The sequence below is a fragment of the Oratosquilla oratoria genome, chromosome 23 (assembly GCF_046742065.1).
Source record: "Oratosquilla oratoria isolate Oo_2021 chromosome 23, ASM4674206v1, whole genome shotgun sequence".
Taxonomy (NCBI): domain Eukaryota; kingdom Metazoa; phylum Arthropoda; class Malacostraca; order Stomatopoda; family Squillidae; genus Oratosquilla; species Oratosquilla oratoria.
Window position 1 is genome coordinate 12,418,933 of NC_134799.1, and position 25,000 is coordinate 12,443,932.

Consider the following 25,000-nt stretch of genomic DNA (forward strand, 5'->3'; position numbering starts at 1 on the left):
CTCGTTGCCAAATGTGTTCGGGCTGCGCTGGGACAAGTGGCAATCACTGGTGCTCTTTGCGGGATCGAACTACTTAAGAAGGATGGTCGGTGAGCAATGTGACTAGATTTAGTATATAACAGAAACTAAAGTCATCAAGAGGAACCAAAGTTTTAGCATTATTATTGCCAATCTAGCATCATTTCAGCCGCTGTCTAGGATATTCCCGATTGAGAAATCATGTCACCCTGGATGGCGGTGAGATAGAGGGTCAAGTGTTATGGCGTGCTGTTGGTACGTGACTAGATCTCGGTATTCAACATCACGGCCTCTGTGGAGTCATTTACACACATAACACACACACACACACACACACACACACACACACACACACACACACACACACACACACACACACACACACACACACACACACACACACACACACACACACACACACAGACACAGACACACACACACACAGAGACACAGACACACACACACACAGACACAGACACACACACACACACAGAGACACACACACACACACATAGACACAGACACACACACACACACAGACACACACACACACACACACACACACACACACACACACACACACACACACACACACACACACACACACACACACACACACACACACAAACACACACAGACACACACAGACACACACACAAACACACACACAAACACACACACACACACACACACACACACACACACACACACACACACACACACACACACACACACACACACACACACACACAAACGTCAAGAAGTGGATCCACACACACAAGCATGCAAACGCACGAACACTCGCACACGCACGCACGCACGCATACGTGAAACTCGGACCTTAAAACCAATTCTGTCCTTTCCTGACGTCACACAGAGAGCTTGGAGTTGGAACCGCCCTCGGGCTGGACACTTGTCGAGTGTGCGCGCGCTCAAGTCTGCCAATATCTAGAATATAATCTATCGAGAACATCACCATTAGGTTACGGTGACTTTTCTTTGCAAGCTGCGATTCATAGTCGGTACACCGCCCCACGACCTCCAGGACTTTCCCCGCCGTCAAACAATCACTATTATGGCAAACTATTTTGTTTTCTCAACAACTTACAAATAAATGTCATTTGAGGATATGCTGGAGGAAAATGATTTCCTTCCACCATATCAGATTCCTTAACGAAAGCTGCAGACTGCAAATCTGCTCCAATAATCGGAGGAAAAATAGCCCTTACTTTGTGTGAGTGACAACGCCTTCATTAAGACGAGGGAAAGCGTCTGATACTGGCGGTCAGCGTGATCAGATGTGTGCGTAGAGCGAGTCCTTGTATTGTGGCGAGGGAGGGAGGGAGGGAGAGAGGGAGGGAGGGAGGGAGGGAGACGTCCTTCCTTTCCAAACGCCGGAGACTGACCTCTTCGACTTGTTAACCAAGAGACCTGTCGATGACGTCATCGTACCCAAAGTCTTAATGGAGATGAATAGATTGAATACAGTCGTTCGTTATTGACCAGAATAAGATAGATAGTGTAGTCTCGTCGGTAGGGAGGGTGAAAGAACGCAGAGGAGAAGACGCTAACAACAGTCAAGACACTCAAGTTAGGTTTGGAAAGGTAATAGCCAAGAATTGGCTAAATAACAGAGGGATTAACGAATGGAATAGACTTAGTAACCATGTAATAGTGAGCGTTGAAATAAATGGTTGTTTTAAGAGATGGTTAGATAACTTTATGGATAAGGATGACAGGTGGTAAGGGACATGGAACTGCCCAGCGTAGTCCTTATGTTATCTTGCAGTCTCCTCCATTATTCTGTTCTTAGACTTGGTAACCATCTTGTGAGTGCTGAAACTCCTGGTTGTTTCAAGAGAAGGCAACTTTATGGATTGAGATGACGGGTGGTAATGGACATGGAATTGCCTAGTGTAGGTCTTGTGGCCTCTTGCAGTCTCCCTCTTTCTTATGTTCTCCTGTTCTCTCTTTCCCTTCTTCAGGTTGCCAACCGAGCTGGCGGAGGGTCCTGCTCAGGCGCCGTCACCACTTCCGTGCTGACAGCGCTCTACCTCCTGGGCCTCTTCAACTTGTGCTCAGCCTCGCCGGGTTCCTGCTGCGTGCCTTCCATCTCCCACCGGAGGCGCCGCCGCCGCCGCCGAACACTTGCTCCCTCCTCCACGCCGCGGCCCGATGGCTCTCCGCTACCGGATGCTCTGAACCGTCTCCCAGCCGAACTGGAGTTCCTGACGTCACATAACCTGGAGGATCTTCCACACATCACGACTTCGGAAGGAGGACGAGTCCCGGTCCACATCTCGGTCGTGGAGAAGGTGAGAGAGAGACTCTTCCGCTGGAGAGCAAGGCCCGGGGCTCTCTCTTGGGGACCCCACACATGGGTTACTGATGATGGTGATGATGATGATGATTCGGTTTAACGTCGCGAACTCCCCCTACCTATCAGGAGGTTAGGACGGTGTCCCTACAGAGGACTTCGTAACGTGGAACTTAATGAACCATGCCCTTGGTCCAACTCGCTGGCGGCATGGGTTTGAACTGCCGTGGCCTTGACCTTCGCCACAAGTAGCGACATTCTAATCTAACAAACGCTCGGCCAGCGAGCGAGCATCCCCATGCAAACATTATGTCTGTCTGTCTGTCTGTCTGTCTGTCCCTGCTGATGGTTGGTCTCGTGCGCCGCAAACGATCGAGGACGTCGCCTTCTTGGGGCTCCTCCACACTGGGAAAGGTCTCTCCTTGTGGCCGTGTAGCACTTCTGTGTAGTTCTGAAACCAGGTGTTAGGGTGCTGGAGTGCCTACACCTGACCCCACAGGGTGTGCTGAGTTCGCCGAAGATGTAAAGAAATGGTTCCAACGCCGAAGATGGCTATAGCAACCCGTGGCGTTGACCACAATGCTTACACGTTGCCAATTCGTCGCCTGGACCATAAAAGAGTTCATCTGAAGACTTTAATTAGGACAATGTCTTATTTTGTTTAATTTGATTTGATTTGATTTCATTTATTTCATCGTATTTTCTATCAATCTATTTATTTCTTTACTTATATACAAATTAATTAATTTATTTACTTATTCACTTATTCATTTATCCATTTATCTATTATTATCATTATTATTTTTAGTACAACATTTATACTACCGTGATGTCCTCAATATCGTGACAGTAACCTGAGCAGAAATCTGGAAACTCTCATTCGTTCAGCAACACGACCGATGGTGACACAAATAGAAGCACACCTGCTGTCGTGTGAGTCCCGAAGAAAGAGGGACTGACCGTCCTGGTGGAGGAGACCTTCACGAAGACCTGCAGAAGCAGATGGAGGGACGTCCAGGTCTTGGCGGGGTGGGGGGTGGGTGGGTGGGTGGGTGGCCACGACTCGGAGACCCACTTCTTTGGCACGATCCCAAAGATGTTGAAGGTCACTTGCCAATGCAAGAAGAAGAAGAAGAAGAAGGAGAAGAAGAAGAAGAAGAAGGAGGAGAAGAAGAAGAAGAAGAAGAGAAAGAAGAAGAAGAAGAAAAGTTCCTGAAGAACGTCAAGCTAGCCAACCCTCTTCATATTTTTTTTCTTCGTGGGTCCCCTTTCCTTTTCATGGGTTATTTACGTGTAAATACTTGGTTATGACTCCGTAGACTTGATGAATATTCTTGGAGATGTAGTTTGTGGTTCAAGGATAAAAGGAAATAACCTTTTGCATCTTTGAGTCGGGTAAATCCCACTCCTGTTCTGGCCGTCGCCAGGCGATGTTAATCAGTTAAGGTGGACAGACACGAAACAGAACGCTGCTTCCATCAATCGAGAAGACATAATGTCCAGAATGTGCCTCTTCTTTTCTCCCCATCTTACTTCGCCCCTTAGCTGGGTAGAATACAGTAGGTCCCGGCTTGGAAGATTGGGACTCAGGGAAAAACGGCATCATCATCATGACCCTGTTGCTTGCAACATTACCCACAACCTCACCCATACCTCTTCCTTGTTTTCCCCTTGACCCCAGCACCCTTCCTCCTCCTCCTCCTCCTTCGCCTCCTCATCTTCCTCCTTCGTCTCCTCCTCATCCGCAACCTATTTCCTTTCTTGTTTCTCTTTCCTCATATTTTTTCAACTTGGCCATGCACAAACCCAGGCATCACCCTGCTGCTCTTGTGTTTTTTTTTCATCTCCTCTCGTGTGCTCTTACTTGGTCTTCGTCTTCTTCCCTTCCTTATTTTTTCGTTCGCATTTTCATTCCCTTCTCTTTCTGTTTTATCCTTCTTTTTCCAGTTTCTTTTCCCCATCGTTCCCCCCACTCCTCATTTCAAATCACTTCTTTTCACATTTCTCTCCCCACCTCGTTTTTTCTAGCTCCTCTCTTTTCTTCCATCCTTCCTCCTTTATCTTATTTTGTGCTCTTCGTTCCCCTTTCGTCTCCCTATGATTGCCCCTCGCCATTCGTGGCAGCGTGATAAAAAAAAGTTAAGAACCACGGTTCTGGAAAGTAAAATGTAACAGAGACCATCTTGACATTACCTCCGCCCTTCATCACAAGAACTCCTCACTTTCCAACTCCTCTTTCCAGGTACGGAAGCTGTGGGACTCGAACCCGCGTCTTCTGTCCTCGGTGGTGTGCAAGTCCCCGACCGAATCTGTCCGTTCCTCCTTCATCTCCCTGAGCGGCGTGGCGGCCGGCATCATCCTGGCCTACAGCGTGGCCCAGCTTAGCCAGTGCTACCCCGACCACGGACATCCGGACCAAGCCCACGGAGGATCACAGCCGGACATCTGGTTCTTCCCGATTCCCAGTCAAAGCGATTCACCGCCTCAGCTTCGGGTTCCTTCCATCCCGCCAATCATACCCGTGCCTGGTACGTGTGTGTGTGTGTGTGTGTGTGTGTGTGTGCGCGCGTGCGTGCGTGTGTGTGCGCGTGCGTGTGTGTGTGTGTGCGTGTGTGTGTGTGTGTGTGTGTGTGTGTGTTTGTGTGTGTGTGTGAGTGTGCGTGTGCGTATGTATGTGGATGTGTATATGTGTTAGTGTGCATGCGCCTATGTGTGTGTGTATTTACCTAGTTGAATTTACCTAGTATTTTACGGGAAGGGGAGCTATGCTCGTGGTGTCCCGTCTTCATATCTCGTTTTATCTAAATTGTTTTTAAATTTATGTATTGTTTTTGCACACACCACTTTCTTATCTAACTTGTTCCAAATGTCTATTACTCTGTGGGGAAAGCTGTTTTTTCAGATCTCTTCTATAGCTGTCTTTCTTGATTTCCTTTCCGTGTCCTCTTGTATTTCTATCATCCCCATTTTATTAGATCTTCTCTATCAATAGTTTCTATGCCTTTCATGATTCTATGAATAGTCATCAAATCTCCTCTCTTCTTTGCTATAATGTCTGTAGTTCAATTTTTGCTAGTCTTTCTTCATATGATAGTTTTGAGAGTGTTGGTGCCAATTTTGTAATTGCTCTTTGTATTCTTTCAAGTTTTGTTATACATTTTTTTGTACTTGGTGACTACATCGTTGCTACATATTCCAATCTTGGTCTTATCAAAGTGATTAGTATTTTCTTCACCATCTTTTCATCCAGGTATGTAAATGCCACTTTGATTATTCTTATCAAATTATAAGTTTCTCCAACAATCTTGTTTATATGTTTCTCAGGTGACATATTCATGATAATGACTCCCAGGTCCTTCTCATTTTCTACTTTTTTTATTCCTTCTTCTCCCAATTTATATGATCCTGCTATTCTTTTTGCTTCTTCCAAATTCCATTATACTACACTTCTTAGTATTGAACTCCATCTCCCACTTCCTACTCCTTTCCCATACTTTATTGAGGTCACTCAAGTAGTGATTCACAATCTTCTTCAGTGTTCACTTTTTTCAACAGTTTTGCATCATCCTCAAAGAAGCTCATATAACTTTCAGTTCCTTTATCCATATCATTAATATATATATAGCAAACATTATTGGGGCCAGCACTGTTCCTTGTGGAACACCATTTATCTCTTCATCCCAATTAGAGTGTTTGTCTCTTATCACCACTCTCATCTTTCTTTTTTGCAAAAAGTCTTCCATCCATTTCAGCAGTTTGCCCTGTATTCCTCCTGTAGTTTCTAATTTCTTAAGCAACTTCTTATGTGGCACCTTGCCAAAAGCTTTTTTTAGGTCTAGAAATGCACAATCAGCCCATCCATCTCTTTCTTGTATATCTATTAGCCTTGAATAGAAACATATTAAGTTTGTGACGCCTGATAGTCCTTGTCTGAATCCAAATTGTCTTGGATTTAGTACGTTGTTTTTTTTCTAAATGCCTTACCCATCTACTTTTGACAATTCTTTCACATATTTTTGCTATCGTGCTTGTTAGAGAGACTGGTCTATAGTTGGTAGGGTCTTCTTTATGTAGGTACTATATTTGTTCTTCTTCAATCTTTTGGAACTTTTCCTTCTTTCAATGAACTGTTTATTAGGCTATGCATTTTGTCTGCCAGTTCATTTATGCATTCTTTCAAAATCCAGTTTGCTATTTCAGCTGGTCCATGCGATTTTCTGACATCAAGATTACTCAAGTGTTTCATTATTTCATTCCTTGTTACTTCTATTTCTTTCATAGGGGGGGGGACTTTCTCCTCCCATTCGATATCACTAGGTTGTATGTTCTCCATTGTAAACACTGATTTAAAATGCTTGTTCATAATTTCTGTCATTTCTATTTCCTCTGTGTATTCAACTCCTCCTTGTCGTAGTTTCTCTAAATCTTGTTTGTTTTTCTTTTTGTTATTTACAAATCTGTAAAATGGTTTTGGTTGGTCTTTACATTTTTCTATGGCATCTTTTTCGTATTTTCTTTTTTCTTCTCTGCACATTTGTACATATTCATTTCTATAACTAGTATATATATTCCAATTTTCAGGTCTTTTGTCTTTTTCCATTTTGTCTAAGCCTTATCTCTTTTGTCTTTTAACTCCCTACAACTTTTGTTGTACCAGCACTTTACATATTCTTTTTCTTGCTTTTGTCTTGGGACATACTTTTCCACTCCTTTTTTTTTTTATAAATTCTTGTCAAAATATTCCATTTCCCTTCCACTGTTGTTTCCTCTTTGTTTATTCTTTCCCAGTCTTCTTTTTAAAAGAATTCTCTTATTTTATCAAAATTTGTTTTTTTCATACATCAATCTTCCTTTTCTATATTCATTTCTCTTTATGTATTTTTCCTCATTTAGTTCCAGTTCAACCAATATGTGGTCACTTTTACTTCTTGGTGTCTTATATTCAATCTTTTCTACTATTTCAGGTTCTGATGTGATTATTAGGTCCAGTCTCGATGGTTCTTCTTCATTTCTATACCTAGTGTTCTCAATCCATTGCATCATTGTATGGTCAATAATCATATCAAGCAGTACATTTCCCCATGAGTCGTCTCCACCCTTTACTGTCATCTCTTCCCAGCAGACTTCTTTACAATTAAAGTTACCCATTATAACTATTTTTCTTCCATCTTCCATTATCTTATTTAATGTTATCCTTGTGTCTTCTAACATACTTTTATGTTCTCTTCGCACGAGGCTGTTTTAGGAGGCACATAATTTATTACAAACTTTCTGTTCTTCCTATCTTTGTCTTCCACTTCCATTATAATCATCTCTACTCTATTTTTTCCATATGCGACATTCCTCACATTTATATCCTTCTTAGTCAGGAACCTAATTCTACCCCCTTGTTTTCTCTCTGTTTCTAATCTAACAATTATGTGCATCATGTCCTACACTGTTGGATGTTTGTGGACCTTTCAATTTTGTCTCCACAATTCCCATTATGTTCGTTTTTTTCTTTCAGGTAATCATTCAGTTCGTTTAAGCCTGTTATTAAACCATCTATATTTGTGTAAGACGTTTTCAATTTTCTGCTATTTCCATCGTGTTTTCTGTTCCCCTTCCGTTTTTCTCTGCTATGTACCATATTCTCACTTTCATATTCACTACTCTCCAATAGAATTTCTCTTTTTCTGTCTCTGTTCTTTTCTCGTTTTTTTCTTAGCTTCTTGTATTTTTGGTTTCTCATCCTCTCTTTCCTCTTTATTAATTTATCTTTTTATCCATATCTGTTTAAATTGTTCACTGTTTACTAGTTTCCTTGTTTTTGCTAAGATATTCTCTGCTGTTATTTGTGAGCTGAATTTGATCTTAATTGGTCTGGTTTTATCTGTATTGTATTTCCCTAGTCTATATATTTCTTCTATTTCTTTCCCTGTTTCTGTTCCATCTTCTTGAACTACTTCCAATATCTTATTTACTTTCTCCTTCTCCTTTATTCTTGTAGTCCAATTTGTATTATACTTCTCTTCCATCCCCAATATAATTATACATTTCTTTTTATCCGCTAAGTCTCTCACTATATTCTCTTCCTCCCTCATCACTTTAATAATTGTGTCTTTAGTTTGATCTTTCATCTGTTGTGCCACTATATCCTTAAATACAATTTTGTTATTCTCTTGGACTTTTTTCCAACCCTGTACTATGGACTCTTTATTCTCTTTATTATTCCTCTTTAATTCTTTATTCTCATCTTTTACTTCTTTTAACTGTCTTTTTAATTCTTCTATTTCTTTAGTTAGGGTTTGGTTCTCCTTCTTTAACTCTTCCAATTTATCAACTCTCTGCGCTATCCGTGTAAGTTGACCGAACCTACTCTCCCAATGTTCGGTCATTTTCTCTAGTTTTTCTTCTAGACTTGCTAATCGGGGGAGGTTGGCACCCCCCCCTCATTAAATCCATGGAAATTATTATTTTCACTTTCCATTGTGTTGTTCTTATCTATATTTCTAACCTTAATGCTTTTACTGATATTTTCGATTTCCTCTGTGTCGTCAGCAGACCTCTTGTTTATATTTTTTCTGCTGTCAGGGGGAGCCCGTTCGTCTCCCTCCTCATTTCCTTCCATTTCCCTCAGTAATCCCTCCCCTTCTCCCCTTTCATCACCTTTCTACTACACCACGAGCTTTCCCCTTCCCTACTAATACAAAAAGGTACTCCCTCGTAGTTGAAATCCACGAAAATTGCGTTTTTTTCCGGAGTTCCAATCTTCGCTGTCAATCCGACGATTGTGTGTGTGCGTGCGTGTGTGTGTGTGTGTGTGTAAAGTGATTTATAATACTAATAATAATAAACTAATTATTAAGTTAACAGAGATACACTAACAGTATACAATTTGTTAAGATCTTGGAGCTAATCTAATTTCGGTTCATAATGTGCAAGGCGTTGTTGTTCGCACATGATGGCATCAACCTTTTCCTTGTGATAAGCACTTGTAGTATTAGTTTCTTGTGACCGTGTGTGTGTGTGTGAGCGTGTGCGTGCGTGTGTGTGTGTGTGTGTGTGTGTGTGTATTTGTTTGTTTGTTTAGGTTAGTAAAGCTCCCTGGAATTCCATGCCATGTTTTTTCCGGGTCGAAGAATACACGTTTGTTTGTCGGCGAATGCTGTGCGGTTTGTCGTTTAAGTTTGCGGCAGTCGAGCTGGTAGTCGAGCGGCGGCAGATACCTGTGGTAGGCGAGAGAGGCATTCCAACTGGCAGTCGTAGACCTGGCAGGCAGCGGCGGCAGTCGAACTCGTGAACAGGCGCGCTGCCTTTAGTCGAGCGGTGGTAGCGGTGGCAGACGATCTGGCAGATCAAGTGGCGGCAGTCGAGCTGGCAGCAGTCGAGTGACAGGCGGCGGTGGCAGACGATCTGGTAGATCAAGTGGTGGCAGTCGATCAGCTGGCAGACGGGAGAGCTGGGGATCGGGGCCCCCATAGGTTGGTCAGCCAAATGTTAGGATGGTTTGAAGGCAAACTAAGATGGAGAGAATTTGTTTATTCAAAAACGAATGCTGGGCGCCAATAATATGATAAGGCTCACTCTAAGTGCAGGAAACCGGGAGAGGGGAAGAGATGGTAAGGGAGGTGATGACTACGTGTTTCAAGTTGTGTCCCAACTTGGTCTGCTTGAGGGGAAGGGGGGAGGAGATGAAAAAGCAAGGAAGCAGCGAGCAAGGCTCACAGTGTGATGCTCTGAGGTGATCTGAATCTTCGGCGTTCCGTCCGGTCTTTATATACAGGGGTCAGGTCATGACCCATGCTCCTAACTGGCACGAGCTCAAAGTCAATGCCTGGAAAGTCTGACGCAAAACTTTCTTACGCTGTCGAGTCACCAAGTATGGGCGTGCGTTCCCCAACGAACCCATTGTCAGTCTCACGTAGTCAGGCGAGGCTCTGGTTGAGTCATCGTAGGGACCGATGCTGGTACATGAGTTCCTAAAGGAAGTTTTGTCCCATCCGTGGGCCTCAAGGAAACTCTGGTCGATCCGACGCAGCCGGATGGTGCGTGTCCCCATGGGACCTCTTTGCTGGTCGGCAAGGTGGTACGGGCTAAAAGAGATAAAGGAGGGAGGAGTGAAGATGTTTCTAGTCCATATTTCAGTGAAGAGGTTTAATGAAAAAAAAAAAATTGTTTGATGTGAGTGCCGCTATCTTGGCATAGTGTATCATCTAGTTCTGGAACATTTGTTTTGAGGGTGGGGAAGGAAGGTGCGATGTTCCGCTTCTCTGGTTGGTCCGTTGTAGTTTTGGAGTGTAAAGTGAAGTCTGTGATTCACCTTTTGGGATATCACTTTGGACCCGTGATTTGCGTGACATTAAGATGTCATGGATCATGTCTTTGTTTCAGGCACGGCTGAGCATAGGTTTGTAGAACAGGGTTGTGGATATCAGGAAAACTTGTTGTATTTTCTATGTATCTGATTATTCACTTATTAATTGATTAATTTAGAGAGATTGGGATTTAGGAGGTGATTAGAACATAAGAACATAAAAATAAAGGAGACTGCAAGAGACCATAAGGCCTACACTAGGCAGCTCCGTAGCCATCACTACCTGCCATCCCCATCCATAAAGTTGTCTAATCGTTTTTTAAAACAACTGATAGTTTCAGCGCTTACTACATGGTTACTAAGTTTATTCCATTTATCGACCACCCTATTAGTAAACCAATACTTGCCTATTTCCTTCTTAAATCTAAATTTGTTCAGTTTATACCCATTACTGCGAGTCCTGCCCTGTTGTTTTATTATGATGACCTTGTTTGCATCACCCTTGTTATAGCCTTTGATCCACTTGAACACTTCTATTAGATCACCCCGCACTCTGCGTCTTTCCAGAGAGTGTAAGTTTAGGTGCCTAAGTCTCTCTTCGTAAGGCAAATTTCCGAGTCCATGTATCATTTTGGTCATTCTTCTCTGTACTGATTCTAGTGAATTTATGTCCATTCTGTAGGACGGAGACCAAAACTGTACCGCATAGTCAAGGATGGGTCTAACTATCGCTAGATAGAGTTTAATAATTACCTTTGCACTTCTATTCGTTACCGTCCTAGCAATGACACCTAATGCGCTGTTAGCTTTATTTCTGGCGCTAATGCACTGCTTCCTGGATTTAAGGTCCGGACTCACCAGAACTCCCAAGTCCCTCTCGCACTCAGATTTGTCTAAAAACGTGTTATCTAAGCTGTATCTATTTTCGGGGTTGTGTAGCCCTACGTTTACCACGCTTCACTTAGAGATATTGAAATTCATTTCCCATATCACCGACCATGTTAACAATTTATTAAGATCATCCTGCAGAATCTCTACGTCGTCTCCTGACCTAATTAGGCGTCCTATTTTAGTGTCGTCCGCAAACTTACTAACATCGTCTAAGTCGTTTATGTACATAATGAACGACAAGGGACCCAAAACCGAGCCCTGGGGGACCCCGCTAGTAACATTGCCCCACCTAGATTTTATTCCATTTATGGTGACCCACTGTTTTCTGTTACTAATCCAAGCTCTAATCCATTCTAACAATTTTCCTCATATGCCATGGGGTTTTATTCTATTTAGTAGTCTCTGGTGTGGCACCTTGTCGAACGCTTTGCTAAAGTCAAGGTAAATAACATCGTAATTATCATTGTTATCTGACGCCTTATATACTTTAGTGTAAAAGGATTGAAGATTAGTCACACATGACTTACCCTTGGAGAAACCATGGTGTGAATCACGAATTAAATTATGTCTTTCGATGTGTTCTATGAGTCTATTTACTATTATTGATTCAAGCATTTTTCCTATAACCGATGTCGAACTGATTGGCCTGTATTTGCATATAGACGATCTATCTCCCTTCTTAAAAACAGGGGCAACGTTTGCCCGCCTCCAAGCAGTTGGCACAAAACCAGTGTCTACCGATTTATTGAATATTTCAGTTAACTGGTCGCAGATTTCAAATTTACACTCCTTAAGCATTCTTGGAAAAATTTCGTCTGGACCCGGATATTTTGTAGCTGTCTTTCAATCTGCTTGACTACTTCTTCTTTACTAATGCTGATATTAGATAGACTACTTTCTTCATCCCCTCTGTAAATCGGATCGCAGTCAGGTACTTTATCTAACCTCTCATTAGTAAACACCGATAGAAAATAATTGTTAAACTCCTCACTAATTTTTCCTCCGATTCTATCATAACATTTTTATCGTTTTTAATTGGTCCTATTCTTTCTTTATTTTTTGTTCTATAGAGGTGAAAGAAACCCTTTGGGTTGGATTTTGCTTGACTGGCAACCTTGCTTTCATAATTACGTTTCGCTGTACGTGTATTCCTATTAACCAGCTTTGCCATTTCTTTTATCTTGATCTAAGGTGTGATTCCCCGTTTTTTATTTTTACATTAAGTCCTCTTTTCATTCCGATCTCATGTTTCAATGTGATTGCCGAACTTCGACCGTTTGCATGCTCTTACCAAAGGCTTTTTTTTCCCATTATAAGGGAGGTGGCCAAAAAAAAGTCATAGAAACCACTCCCACCCATTCCATCCCCTACATACTCCACTCCCCTCTATGCTTTTCCCTCCCTCTTATCTTGACACCTCCTGGATGACGGGTCATCCCTGCATCTTGCCCACTGCCCTGGGTCAGAAGTAGTGTCGCAAGACACAGCACATCCACAGCAAGGCCGTTTCATTAAATCGGCGACCCCCTCTCTCCGTCCCCTCATGCAGAAAAGAAGACGGGGAGAAATCCTTCGTATTATCCGGTAGTGGGTAATGATGTGGCTTTACACGTATGTACCCAGTTTCTTTGCTCGGAAACGCATGCGAGGGAAGTCATGATAAACTTTTAGTGTGTGTGCGCGCGCGTGCGCGTGTGTGTGTGTGTGCGTGGGTACGTGCGTGCGTATGTGTGTATGTATGTGTGTGTGTGTGTATGTGTGTGGTTTTACTTTGGACTATACCGATTTCTAAGTTGTTTTAGGTATTGAATCTTTATAGAAACTATGTAGTTGTGTGTATGTGCGTGTGTTATGTGTACGCGCGTACATGCCTGTGTGTATGTGCGCATTCGTGCGTTTGTGTTAGTGCATGCGTGCGTTTGTATGCGTGGGTGTACCTTCGTGGAGAATCTGCAGCAGACTATGCATACTTGAATAATCCCTTTTCATCTTCCAAACGTGTACAAAGCAAAAAGTTATAATTACACAGGGAGAGAAGAGAAATGTGGTTTTATTGTATCTATTTTATTCTTATTATCTATTTCACTATTTAGTTTTACTGTATTTCGTTCCCGAGCCGACTATATCTCGGCGTTTCGAACTTTGGGTTTGTGGAAGAGAGATTCGAGTAAGTAGGATGGCGGAAGCAAGGTCAAGGTGCCAAAAGGGATGGAAGAACATCGATACAATGTTGAGGGACTCTGTCTGCTCTATAGGGAAAGGCGGGCGGCGGCAGCGGCGGCGGGAGGAGGAGGAGGAGGAAGAGGAGGAGGAGGAGGAGGAGGCTTAATGATACATGAAAAGTGGGTTTGTTGATGGAGGAGGAGGAGAAGGAGGAGGAGGAAAGTCAAGAAAAAAATATAGACTTGTCCCAAATAACGGAGAGTATGTTGAAAGTCCCCATTCCCACCTTCTCCTCCTTCCCTCCCCTCCTTCACCCCCGCCTCCTCCTCCACTTTATCCTAACTCTCCTCCTTCTCTTCTTTGTCTTTCTTCTCCATCTCTTTATCTCCTCCACACCTCACCCTCCTCGTCCTCCTCTTCCTTCTCCTTTTCTCATTCCTCCTCTGCCTTCTCCTCCCTCTCCTCTTTCTCTCTCCCTTCCTCCTTCATCCCCTCCTCACCTCCTTTTCACCCGCTTCGTCCTCCTCCTCCCCTCCCCCATACTTATCCTACTCCCCCCTTTTTTCGACTCTTCCTCCTTCTCTTCCTTTTCTTACTCATCCACCTCCTCCTCCTGCATCTCTTCCTCATCCTCTTTTTTATCCTCTTTCTCCTCCGCCTCCTCTTTCTTTTCGTACTCCTCCTTCTCTTCCTCTTCCTTTTTCTATTACTCCTCCTCGCTCTCTTCCTCCTTATCTTCCTTTTCTTATTCCTCCCCTTCTTCTCTACTTCTCCTCCTCCTTCCTCTCCTCTTCCTTCTCCAATCCTCTTTCTCCTTCTCTCCCTCCTTTTCTTACTCCTCCCTGCCTCCTCCTTAGTCTCTTACTCCTCCTCTTCTCTTCCTCCTCCTCCCCTCCTCTTTCTTTTTTCTTCCTCCTTTTCTTACTCCTCCCCTTCCTTCTTTTTCTCCTCCTCCTCCTCTTCCTTTCCTCACTCCTCCTCCTCCTTTTTCTCCTCCTCCCTCTTTTCTTTCGCCTTCTCTTCCTCTTCCTTTTCTTACCCTACCTCTTCCTCCTCCTTTTCTTCCTTCACCTCCTTTTTTCTCCTCTTATTCCTTTTCTAACTCCTCCTCTTCCTCCTCCATCTCCTCTTTCGCCTTCTCTTCCTCCTCCTTTTCTTACTCCTTCCCTGTCCCTTCTTCTCTTACTTCTCCTCCTCCTCCACATTTTCTTCCTCCTTTTTCTCTTCTTCCTCCTCTTTCTCTTCATTTTTTTACTCCTCACCTCTTCCTCCTCCCTCCCTCCCTTCTTTCTCATTTTCTTACTCTTCATCCTTTTCTTGCACCTTCCCTGCCTCTTCCCTTTTCTCCTCCTCTTCCTCTTCCTCGTCCTATTTTCTCCTCTTCCTCTTCTCCCTTTTCTTACTCCTCCTCCGTCTCCTTCTATTACTCCTTATCTTCCTCCTCCTTTTTTCTTCTCTTCCTCTTCCTTTTCTTATTACTCCTCCACTCCGTCCTCCTTCTCTTCCTCCTCCTCCTCCTCCTTCTCTCCCTCGTTTTCCTCCTCCACCTTCCTCTCCATCTCCCTCCCCACCTCCCTCTTCTCACCCGCTCCTCCTCCCCCTCCTTTCTCCCCCCCCCCGCACCATCTGTCGTCTTCCGCTTCCTCCTCCCGTTATCCTTCTTCCATTCTCCTCCTCCTCCTCCCTTACTGTCTCCTAGCCTCTCTTCCTCCCTTCCACAGTTTTTGACCTTCGTATCATATGCCTCTCTCTGTCTATCTCGCTTTCTCTCTTCCTATCCTCTCTTCTCTATCTCCCTTTCTCTCCCCTTCTCTCTGCTCCCCCCTCTCTCTCTCTCCCCTCTCACTTTCTCTCTTTCTTTCCTCCCTCTCTCTCCTCTCTCTCTTTCTCTCTCTCCCTGTCCCTCTCTCTCTCTCTCTATCAGCAGCCATAGTATAAAGAAAAGTGTACGGGTGACTCTGCAGAAGTTGAGGCAGGTTGGCACTGCTTGTTTGCTTGCTTGCTTGTTTCCTCCTGCCTGCCTGCCTGCCTGCCTGCCTGCCAGCCATGGACAGAGCCCCCTCCACCGCCCCCCTCCCACCCCCACCCCCACCCCCACCCACCGCAGGACCTGACCTTTTCCCGGTCCTCCTGCACAGGTGAGGACGAACCGCCGGACGGATGCGGCCGCGACGAGGTGCCCCTGGGATTCGGGCGGTGCGCGCCCCTCCTGTCCACCGCCCACTGCCCCTACCATCACTGGCTCCTCCTGAACCACAACACGAGGATGGTAAGTGACAGCCAGGTAACTTGAATGGATGGTGTGAGGGGTCGGTCTAGGAGAGAAGAGGCAAACATCCTAGTAGGGGTCAAGAAGCTGGCGGTTGTAGTAGTTCAACTTAACTCTAGTGAATGTGGAGTCAACACGTGACAAACGTAGGAGTCTACCTAAGCTCAAAAGAAGGAGAAGACTAAGAAGATGAAGCAGAAGAAGAAAATATTCCCAAATATTTTGCATTATGAATTCGTGCGATTAGTTTATTCAGTTAAGAAATTTGGCTCCATTCTTAGGTGCGCGCACACATGTTGTCCTTTTTACGCGTAAAAGGTGTACGCGCGCGGATGCGCCGCACAACTTAGGGGTGACATGGCTCCCGCGGGGCTTCAGGTGTCCAGCTAGTGACGTTCAAGTCAACGAATTATTATTTTCTCTGAGTCAAAATTTCGCTCCATTCCTGGAAGGACCCTAACACGAGAGATATTGTTTCTCTCTCTGATTTATTTCTTATCTCGTAACCGAGAGCAGTGTTTCTTTTTTTTTTTATCCCTCTCATCCTCAGTGAGAGGGAAGAGCTGAGACATTTCTGAACTGATAATATCTCACTGCAAATCCCTCGTGCTGTAAAGAAGTTTGAATTTTCTCCTAGAGCATTGTCTCTAACGCTTTGCTCTCTGGGGGCTCAAGTTTGAGGAGAAGATGTTAAGGTAGGAACTGGCTCTCCGGAGACCAGCGGCAGATGAAACAGTGGTAAGGACAACTGAGAAACTCCAACTTCTTTTTCTTCTACTAGTGAATTTTCCTTTGTGTGTCCCCAGGGTGAATGCGTGCCTCAGCTTTGTCCGGAGGGCCGGATTTATGTTGAGGCGGACCAGCTGTGCCATGACGTCAATGAGCCCGGACTGTGCCCGGGAGACCAGCGACTTTTCATGACGGCAGCAGGATACGCCGTGTGCGACTGCCCGGACGGAATGGTCCAAGACCACTACGGCAACTGCCACCAGTTGTACGACCAGGCCTACTGCGACAGGGGACTGGTTCTTCAGTTCCACAAGCCATCTGGGGCACTCCACTGTGACAAGGACGCTTGTGGTGCCGTCAACAACCGCCTGTGGGAAGGGGACTTGCCTTATGCTCCCAGAGGGGATGGATACTGCTATCAGTTTGGTAAGGTAAGTCTCATATGATTGATTGTGGAAGAAGAGAGCTCACGTATATAAATCGTGTTGTGTAACCACATAACACACACGTGTACAAACAAATTTAAAGATGTTTGCTTATCATTGACACAGTATTTACAGTGAAACTATTTACAGTAAAGTGGTGTTCATTAAACTGCGTTCATGTAGCAGCTGTAAAGTACTTTGCAAGAAGTAAAGTCATTCAAAGAGGGATCATTGGCGGGAAAGACGAAGAGTGCGGGCTGATCTGATAGAGGCATTCAAATGGGTCAAGGGCTTAACAAGGGTGATGTAGGCAAGGTCATCATATTAAGGCAGCAGGGCAGAACTCGTATTAATGGATTTAGATGGGTCAATTTTAAGTTTACGAAGGAAGTAGACAAGAACTGGTTTACCAACAGAGTGGCTGGTAATAGACTTATTAACCATGTAGTAGTGAGTGCTGAAACAATTGTTTGTTTTACGAGAAGATGAGATAAATGTATGGATGGGGATGACAGGTGGTAAGGGACATGGAACTGCATAGTGTAGGCCGTATGGTCTCTTTCAGTCTCCTGTAATTCTCATGTTCTTATATAATGAGTGCTTGAACAATTGGTTGTTTCAAGATAAGATGATAAGGGACATGGAACTGCCTAGTGTAGGTCTTTATGGTCTCTTGCACTCTCCTTTATGTTCCTCTATTCACCTCTTTTTCTCATTATCCTCCTGTGGCAGCAAGGACCTTGTAAAGGCGGAGAGCTCTTTGGATACAACACGAAGTCCCTGGAAGCCACATGTGTCTCCTTGGTGGATGCAGGACTTGTCCGTCCCCGGAGATCCTTCATGTACCACCGAATGTCCTTCCCGTCCACACAAGATCATACCTTCCCCCACTACCAGGTAATTATGCAGGGGTCCTTAACAATGCATGGGTCCTTCGCAAACTGCAGGATGAGTCTCTGTATATCAAGGAAATTGACACTTTTTTTTTAACAGAATAGTAATCTAATTCATAAAATGTGCACCTAACTTCTATTTCATAAAATGTGCCTTGTGTGACACTGCACAAAGGAAAACTGAGCCAGTCATGGAGACCTCTTAAAGGGTCAGGTAATAAGTTTTGTTTCTTTTTTGTACAGATTATGCTATACACATATCATGCATAAGTTGATATGTTGCTTTCTGTACCTGTGACCTTGGCTCCTCGATGGAAAGACAAGAAGCCAACTTGAGATACTACTCCATTCACTGCTTTTTCTTCCAGGATTAAGAAGCAGATTGTAATATGCATGAAATCATGCAGATATTGGGAGTTTCTACACTAACCCCCTCACACATGTTGATATAAAGATCTTTAGTTTATTCTGTACGATCAGGCAGTATGTACAACACTTTAAAAAGTTTCAAAATAAGTATATGTGTTGACTTTATGCAAAGAAGAATACAAGTTGGAAACTTTTAAAGATATAAAAGACAAATCCTGAGTTCCTGACAACTTGTGTGAAAACTATTTATATTAACAACGGCCTTGCTTTTTGAAAGTTTATATTTATTATTTTGGGTCTAACTGAAACATTTTGGATTATATTTGTATTTCGATGCAAATATTTTCTTTCTTTTTCATTCCAGGTTTCATATGTCATCATGAACGGTACCACTTGGGGTCTACAACTCAAATCGCTCCACCGTTCGAGGAGGGAGGTCCACATTCCATCAGAGCAGAACGAAGACTACAAGAACAAGAACGAGATCCTTTTTCTGGACACGCGCGAGATCCCTTCCCTCCTGGACAATATGCCAGGGCTCCACCCGCCGCCGCCAAAACAGCTTTCACCGAAGCCCTTGAGGATGTGGCCACCACGCCGTCACCATCATCGCCCCGTGTCTCTGCGTCCGCTCAGGAGGTCGTCCTTGTTCCGCAGAAGGAGGAAGGCGGATGACACCGAGAGGAGGAAGAAAGTGAAGAAACTCGTGGACGCCATGATCTCCATGAGAAGAAATGAGAGTTTGAGTAACAGTGAAAGTAGAAATGACGGAGACACTAGTAGTAACGACAGAAGTAGTATCAGTGTTGATAGTAACAATAGTAATGATAATAGTTTTAATAGTATTGGCAGTAACAATAGTAGTAGTAATAGTAGCAGTAGTAGTAGTGGTGGTAGTAGTGTTAATAGTAATAGCACTGGTATAATTGATGACAGTAGTGAAAAAGATGGTTTCAATAGAGGTGAGAATAGTGCTACTGGTAGTGGTGGTGATGGTGGGAAAGGAAGCTCCAAAAAGAGCAAAAAGAGCAGCGGGAAAAAGAAGTCTGGCAAGGACAAGGAGAAATTGGTTCGGGTGGAGCAGAAGACCACTTCCAACCAGAAGGATCGACAAGTGGATCTTCATCGAGACAACAAGGTGCTCACGGTGGGTGACATTGTTCATTTTCTTTTTATGTTTCTTCATTCTTTCATTTCTCTCTCCTATTGCTTGATCAAATTTGCAGACAAAGTCTTTACCTATCGAATACTGTTAATGCTGGTAGTTTATATTTGTCGTCTGGCTTGACTATTTGTGTTCGGTGAGGAGGAGCAGCTTACGAGGTGTCTCAAATCATGAACCCCTTCACCACTAAAGGTGTCACATGATGATAGATGATATGGTGGCAACCAGAATAAAAGGATAGGGTGCCAGGGAAGATTTTGAAACGACTTTACAAAATTATTATTTTTTTTTTGTCCTGCATCCTCAGGTGGAGCAGCAAAAGGTGGCGCTTCCCGAGACGCCTGTGGTGGTCAAGCAGCAGCAGCAGCAGCAGCAGCAGTCACCGTCTTCGCACAACCGTCGTCGATCCCGGAAGCACCGCAAGGGTTCTCGCCGAAACCGGAAGCGAGGGCGCAAGGAGGGTGGGCGGCGGCGCGGGGGCCGCAAAGGTGGCAGGAGGCGAGGAGGCGGCAAGAAGGGGCGTGTGGGCAAAGGTCGCAACCGTGGAAGAAGCAACGCCACCACCCCCGCCGCCGCCGCCACTCAGACCCGCCGACCCCCGTCTCTCATGACTCCTGGTGCCAACGCATCTCTACCGACCTCAACAACAATGTCCCCCTCGATTAATGCTGGCCAGAGTACAACTACGCCGGAATCGAAGCGAGGTGGGAAGCGCCGAAGAAAAGGTCGTCGACAAAAAGGCCGCAAGAACCCAAAGCTCCCTTTCCGCGTCCCTACTGTCTTCCCTCCAAGTGAAGATACTGGTCCCTCAGATGGAGACTCTTCCCCTTCGTTTGCGAGCACAACACTAACCCCAACAAGGCCCTCGTCTCCACCCACGGATGGCACTCAAGACAGCACTACAACAGGTTCTGGCAAGAAAACCACCACCCCTGAAGTGGTGGACCAGACCCTCCAGAAACCCACCTCTTCTTCGGAAGCCACTCTCCCAGAGTACTTACGTCACCGAGACCGACGGCAGTCGGACTCCGGGGGCGGGATCATCGACGCCCCACGACTCGTCAAATGTCGATCTGGCGCTGAGCGGGACTACAACTACAAGTGCCGGGAGGTCTATGTCCCGGCTGACCGGGACAGACGCTCCTCTGGTGCCAATACGGACAAAACGCCGTCACCACCTAGCATCGAATGCCCAGCGGTAGGTGGACTCGCACAGTTACCTTTGAAATCGCCATGTTTTCTGTGGCCGCTCGGGTTTTTCTTTCTCTTAGTTTCTCTCCCAAATGTGCAGGCGAGTTTGTGGGCAGAGTACCCCGGTCCTCGAACCTTGTCCTGGGTTACGATGTAAAGCATCTCACAATATTTCATAGTTTGATAAAAACTGTACATGACAATTACCCAAAATAAGGTAAGTCCTTTCCCTTTTTTTTTTACCTCTTCCGATTTGCATCTCATCTTGCCCTCAGGTGGAAGGTCATGAGACCCTCTACAGATTTCACTTGGAAACTACTCAGGCCAGACGTGCGGACACTAGAGGTGGAAATGTGAAAAAAAAAGACAAGGAGCCTTATATTTGGTTGGGCCCCATGGACATGTCTATGGGCTATCCTCTATGTTGTGTCGCCATCCTGGGCACAACTCTTTCCCTTTGGCATGAGTTTGGCTTAAATCAGCAGACCTCACGATTTTAGTCAAAGTGCATGCGCTTTCATAATTTATTGTGGTTATTTGGTTGTTTTCCACCGATTTACCTTTGATCCCATAGGTTGAGGGCCACGGAGCCTCTTTCTGATTTCACTTAGACATCACTCAGGCCAAAAGTGTGGTGCGCAAAGACACATGTATACTGATACCATCATTACATAAAGACAGTGAGAAGCCACAAAAGTATGGCTCAAATGATTGCTTAGTACTTCACAGATATCATACCTAGGCCTCCGGCATTCAAGGAAAGAAGGTTACCCAGTGATGTTGTACGAGTCCACCTTTATGTTGTGTTGTCTTTTGTGTATCCAATGAATGTAGGTAATGTGGATTGTGGTATTATTTTAGTTTCCCATATTAGTGCCATGTATATATTGTGTTTGTGTGGTAGCTAAAGCAGTTTCATGTTTGCGATGCTGTTGCTGTTTGTAGCATATTTCAAATGTGTTTTTGTGTGAGTGGTGCTGTGTCGTGGCTGCAGTTCCAACAACTTGTGTAACGTTTTGTGTTGTCAAGTGTGGTGCATTTGAGCTGAACCCATGTTATATTTGATGTATGAATGTGAGTAATCAGTTGGTTTTGCGTGTGTTGGACACCTGTATGACTGGGTTGGTTTCTGTGTCCCTGACTATATCACTGTCTATAGAATGATTACTATCTGATTACCATTACCATTATTCAAAACGTGTTGTATCTTTCTTCTCTCCAGGGGACACGGCTGGACCCACTGGGGAAATGCAAGACACAAGCTGCCACCTTGTTTGGCTGAGATAAATTCCATTGCCAGAGTCCATGTGTTCTGCAACCTCATATCCTCAAGCTTCCTATGTAGAAGGACTTCCCCTGCCCACTATCCTCTCAGCGATGGATGGTCATACAAGTTCCAGAATGTTTGACTTCCTCTCTAGCATTGTTCATGGAAAATGTTTCCCTTAGTATAGGTTGTCTTATAGGTTGTGACAACCGAAAGCCTATATCTTTATTCACTCTCATTCCAGACACATTTCTGTAGTAATGATTTCTATCTTGTTCTGAAGATATTGATTTCCCACTTTCTAAAACTCCTGATCTCTGATTTCTGTGAAAATTGAATATTCCAGATGTCAGATGTCTTTCATATCCTCAGTCATAGACAATGACATGATATCACATGTGGGCAGCATGCATATATATATACATACATACATATATATATATATATATATATATGTATGTATGTATATATTTATTCAATTCCTGAAATGTGAATAGTGAATTAAAGCAGCAGTTGCAGAGAGAATGTTGGTCATTCAGAATCATGAAAGATAAATTATAGTCTCAAGTATATCTGGTGCCATTTGTGTGCCAATGCAGGAAAAAATCAGATTCAAGGCTCACAGTAAAGGAGCCAAATCATTTATCTCACAAATCATCAATGGTAATAATGTGCAAACATAAACTAATTATAGTCTGGAGGAAAGATAAGTACAGTAATTTGATTTCATATAACAAATTTTGAATAGGAAGCCCTCTCTGGTCAGTTGTATTGAATACATTGCAAGGAGCAAGGCTTGTCAGTGGGAAAGAAATATGAGAATTGTGTCTGAATAGCTTCAATGCTGGAGGGAACTACCTCTTAAACTGCAAAACACCTTGAATGATTCTATCTATATTACAGATCCCTCAAGGGCTCTGACATGACGTCAGAGCACCTGGTCAGGTACCAGGGGCTGGATCTAAGAATGATTTGCATTTCACCTGACACCATTGTTAGGTCACAGTGTACCACCAATGAATAATTCCAGATCATGCAAACTAATAATGCCCTAGTATTGATGTTGCTGGTGACATCAGACCTACTTAACTATGTCTTTCTGGATACAAATCTGATTGACAGTGTGAGAAAAGTGAAGTTTTATCATACAGTGTTGCAAGTTACTACTTTTTGGATCTGACCCCACCAAAGAAACAATTCAGGTTTAGTTAGGATCACACTAGGTCTGATGAATTTGGTCTCAGTCTTGGTCCGATTTTTCCCCTCTTTTCTTTATATGCTTCAAGATCATACCCCTAACACAGCCATTTTTAACCTGTGATCAGTTTTGGTCTTTCTCTCTTTTTTATAGATAATTTTCAAAGTCAAAGTCAGATAAAAAAAAAATGTAAACACTATCAAATTGTCTACTAGGATGAAACCAACACAAGCACAAACCTCATTTTGAATTTTTTATTGTGTGTGTGTGTGTATGTATATATGTATATATTGTTATAAATATTATTTTGGTGGTAACATGCGGAAATATGTAGTGTAGTGAATATTGAATATGGTGTATTGTAGTCAAGTGATGCTGTCATAAGCCAGCAAAAATGGTCATGCATGGCCAAATAGTTCAGTCATGATTAGCTAATGTATTGCTGGCTTGGCTTCACATAGAAAAGGCACTAAGAATTTAATTTGCCAGCTATACTATGCTCCTTTTTGTTACATATGGTATCTTATGTAAACATTGTAAACTTACGATTTGTTGTTGGTGGAGAAAGATAAAGAATGGAGAATGAGTGAAGGATGTAATATAGTGAACAGATAGAAAGAGAAATATGATTAAAAATGTTTCAGAAAGGATACATAAAATCACACAAATTTGACTGATGGAGGCACAGATTTGGAGCTCCATGAGTGCAGATCTTTACTACTGTATATTACAATTAGGTAAATGCATGGACTGCATCTTCTTTGCATGCCTACGAGTGTGAATGTTACACCTTGTGCTCTAGCTTGTAAGTATGTGTTGGAGGCTACATGTGCTGTATAACCTATGAAATTAGTGTTTTCAAACATGATGTGTTTCCATGAATAATTAATAGTTTTGTTCTTTTCCCATTATATTTTTTTTTATCGGAGATAAACATCTCCCAACAATCCATTCTCAAAACTCAACAATACCCTCTCCTATATCTAGTGGTGCATCCCTAAGGGGCTGACACTTGATTTCCAATGTGAGCCCAGTGATTTCTATCAACTCTGACTGTTCCTTCCACCTTTTCATACATGGAGAGCTGACAGCTATTGACTACCCCTCCTCTCCCTCCATCTATAAGCTTGTGACATAGAAACAGTCCCACACCAATACAACATAGACAACATTTCAACATTTCTTCCCAGAGAGCTCTATGAGAGGATCCAAGGAGTGCCGTCAGCTACCACGAGGCTCTGGATGTGTTTCATATCGGTGAAACTCCAAGTAACAGTTATCAATGCTATAATTTATATTATTGTTCATTTTCCATATATCACAGTAGCCATGATGTACAAGTCCTTGTGCAATCATATATCCTTATTAGTTTAATTATGTAAATTGTATTATTCAAGCTTTGCAGCATCACTTGATAAGAACATTAACATAGCAGGGATGTGTTTGTGATCTGTCAACCCCTTTGGTTTCTATATTTTGTTTACCTTTGTTGTTTATATGTCAGCTATATTGTAATAATAATCCAAGTTTTAGAAATTTAGGCTTTGATTTTTTATTCAATTACCTTTCTTGTGCATTATATATATATATATATATATATATATATATATATATATATATATATATATATATATATATTATATATGGTGCTGACAGTGCTGTGTGGGGCAGAAGCATGGAGCATAGGAGTGTGTAATAACGGTGTGCAGACGTGTGTGCACGTGGCTCCCGTATTTTTGGGGTTTTATTGCGCGGGGAGAGTGCCAATGGAAGTGATAGGTTCCTAAGTGATTTGTGAATGGATAATCT

General features: G+C 43.4%; 1 protein-coding gene across 9 annotated transcripts in view; it reads left to right on the forward strand.

The window, feature by feature from the left end:
- LOC143037966 (uncharacterized) overlaps positions 1-25,000 on the forward strand; it is a 181,220-nt gene that overhangs the window by 155,496 nt on the left and 724 nt on the right. For all 9 annotated transcript variants that reach the window (XM_076206707.1, XM_076206706.1, XM_076206708.1 and 6 more), the window contains 8 exons: positions 2,004-2,333; positions 4,578-4,863; positions 15,824-15,954; positions 16,761-17,114; positions 17,841-18,005; positions 18,735-19,517; positions 19,843-20,733; positions 21,949-25,000. The exon at positions 21,949-25,000 is cut by the window's right edge and continues 724 nt beyond it. In XM_076206707.1, the coding sequence (XP_076062822.1) occupies positions 2,004-2,333; positions 4,578-4,863; positions 15,824-15,954; positions 16,761-17,114; positions 17,841-18,005; positions 18,735-19,517; positions 19,843-20,733; positions 21,949-22,008 (3,000 nt within the window). In that variant the 3' untranslated portion in view covers positions 22,009-25,000. The remainder of the gene's footprint in view (positions 1-2,003; positions 2,334-4,577; positions 4,864-15,823; positions 15,955-16,760; positions 17,115-17,840; positions 18,006-18,734; positions 19,518-19,842; positions 20,734-21,948) is intronic.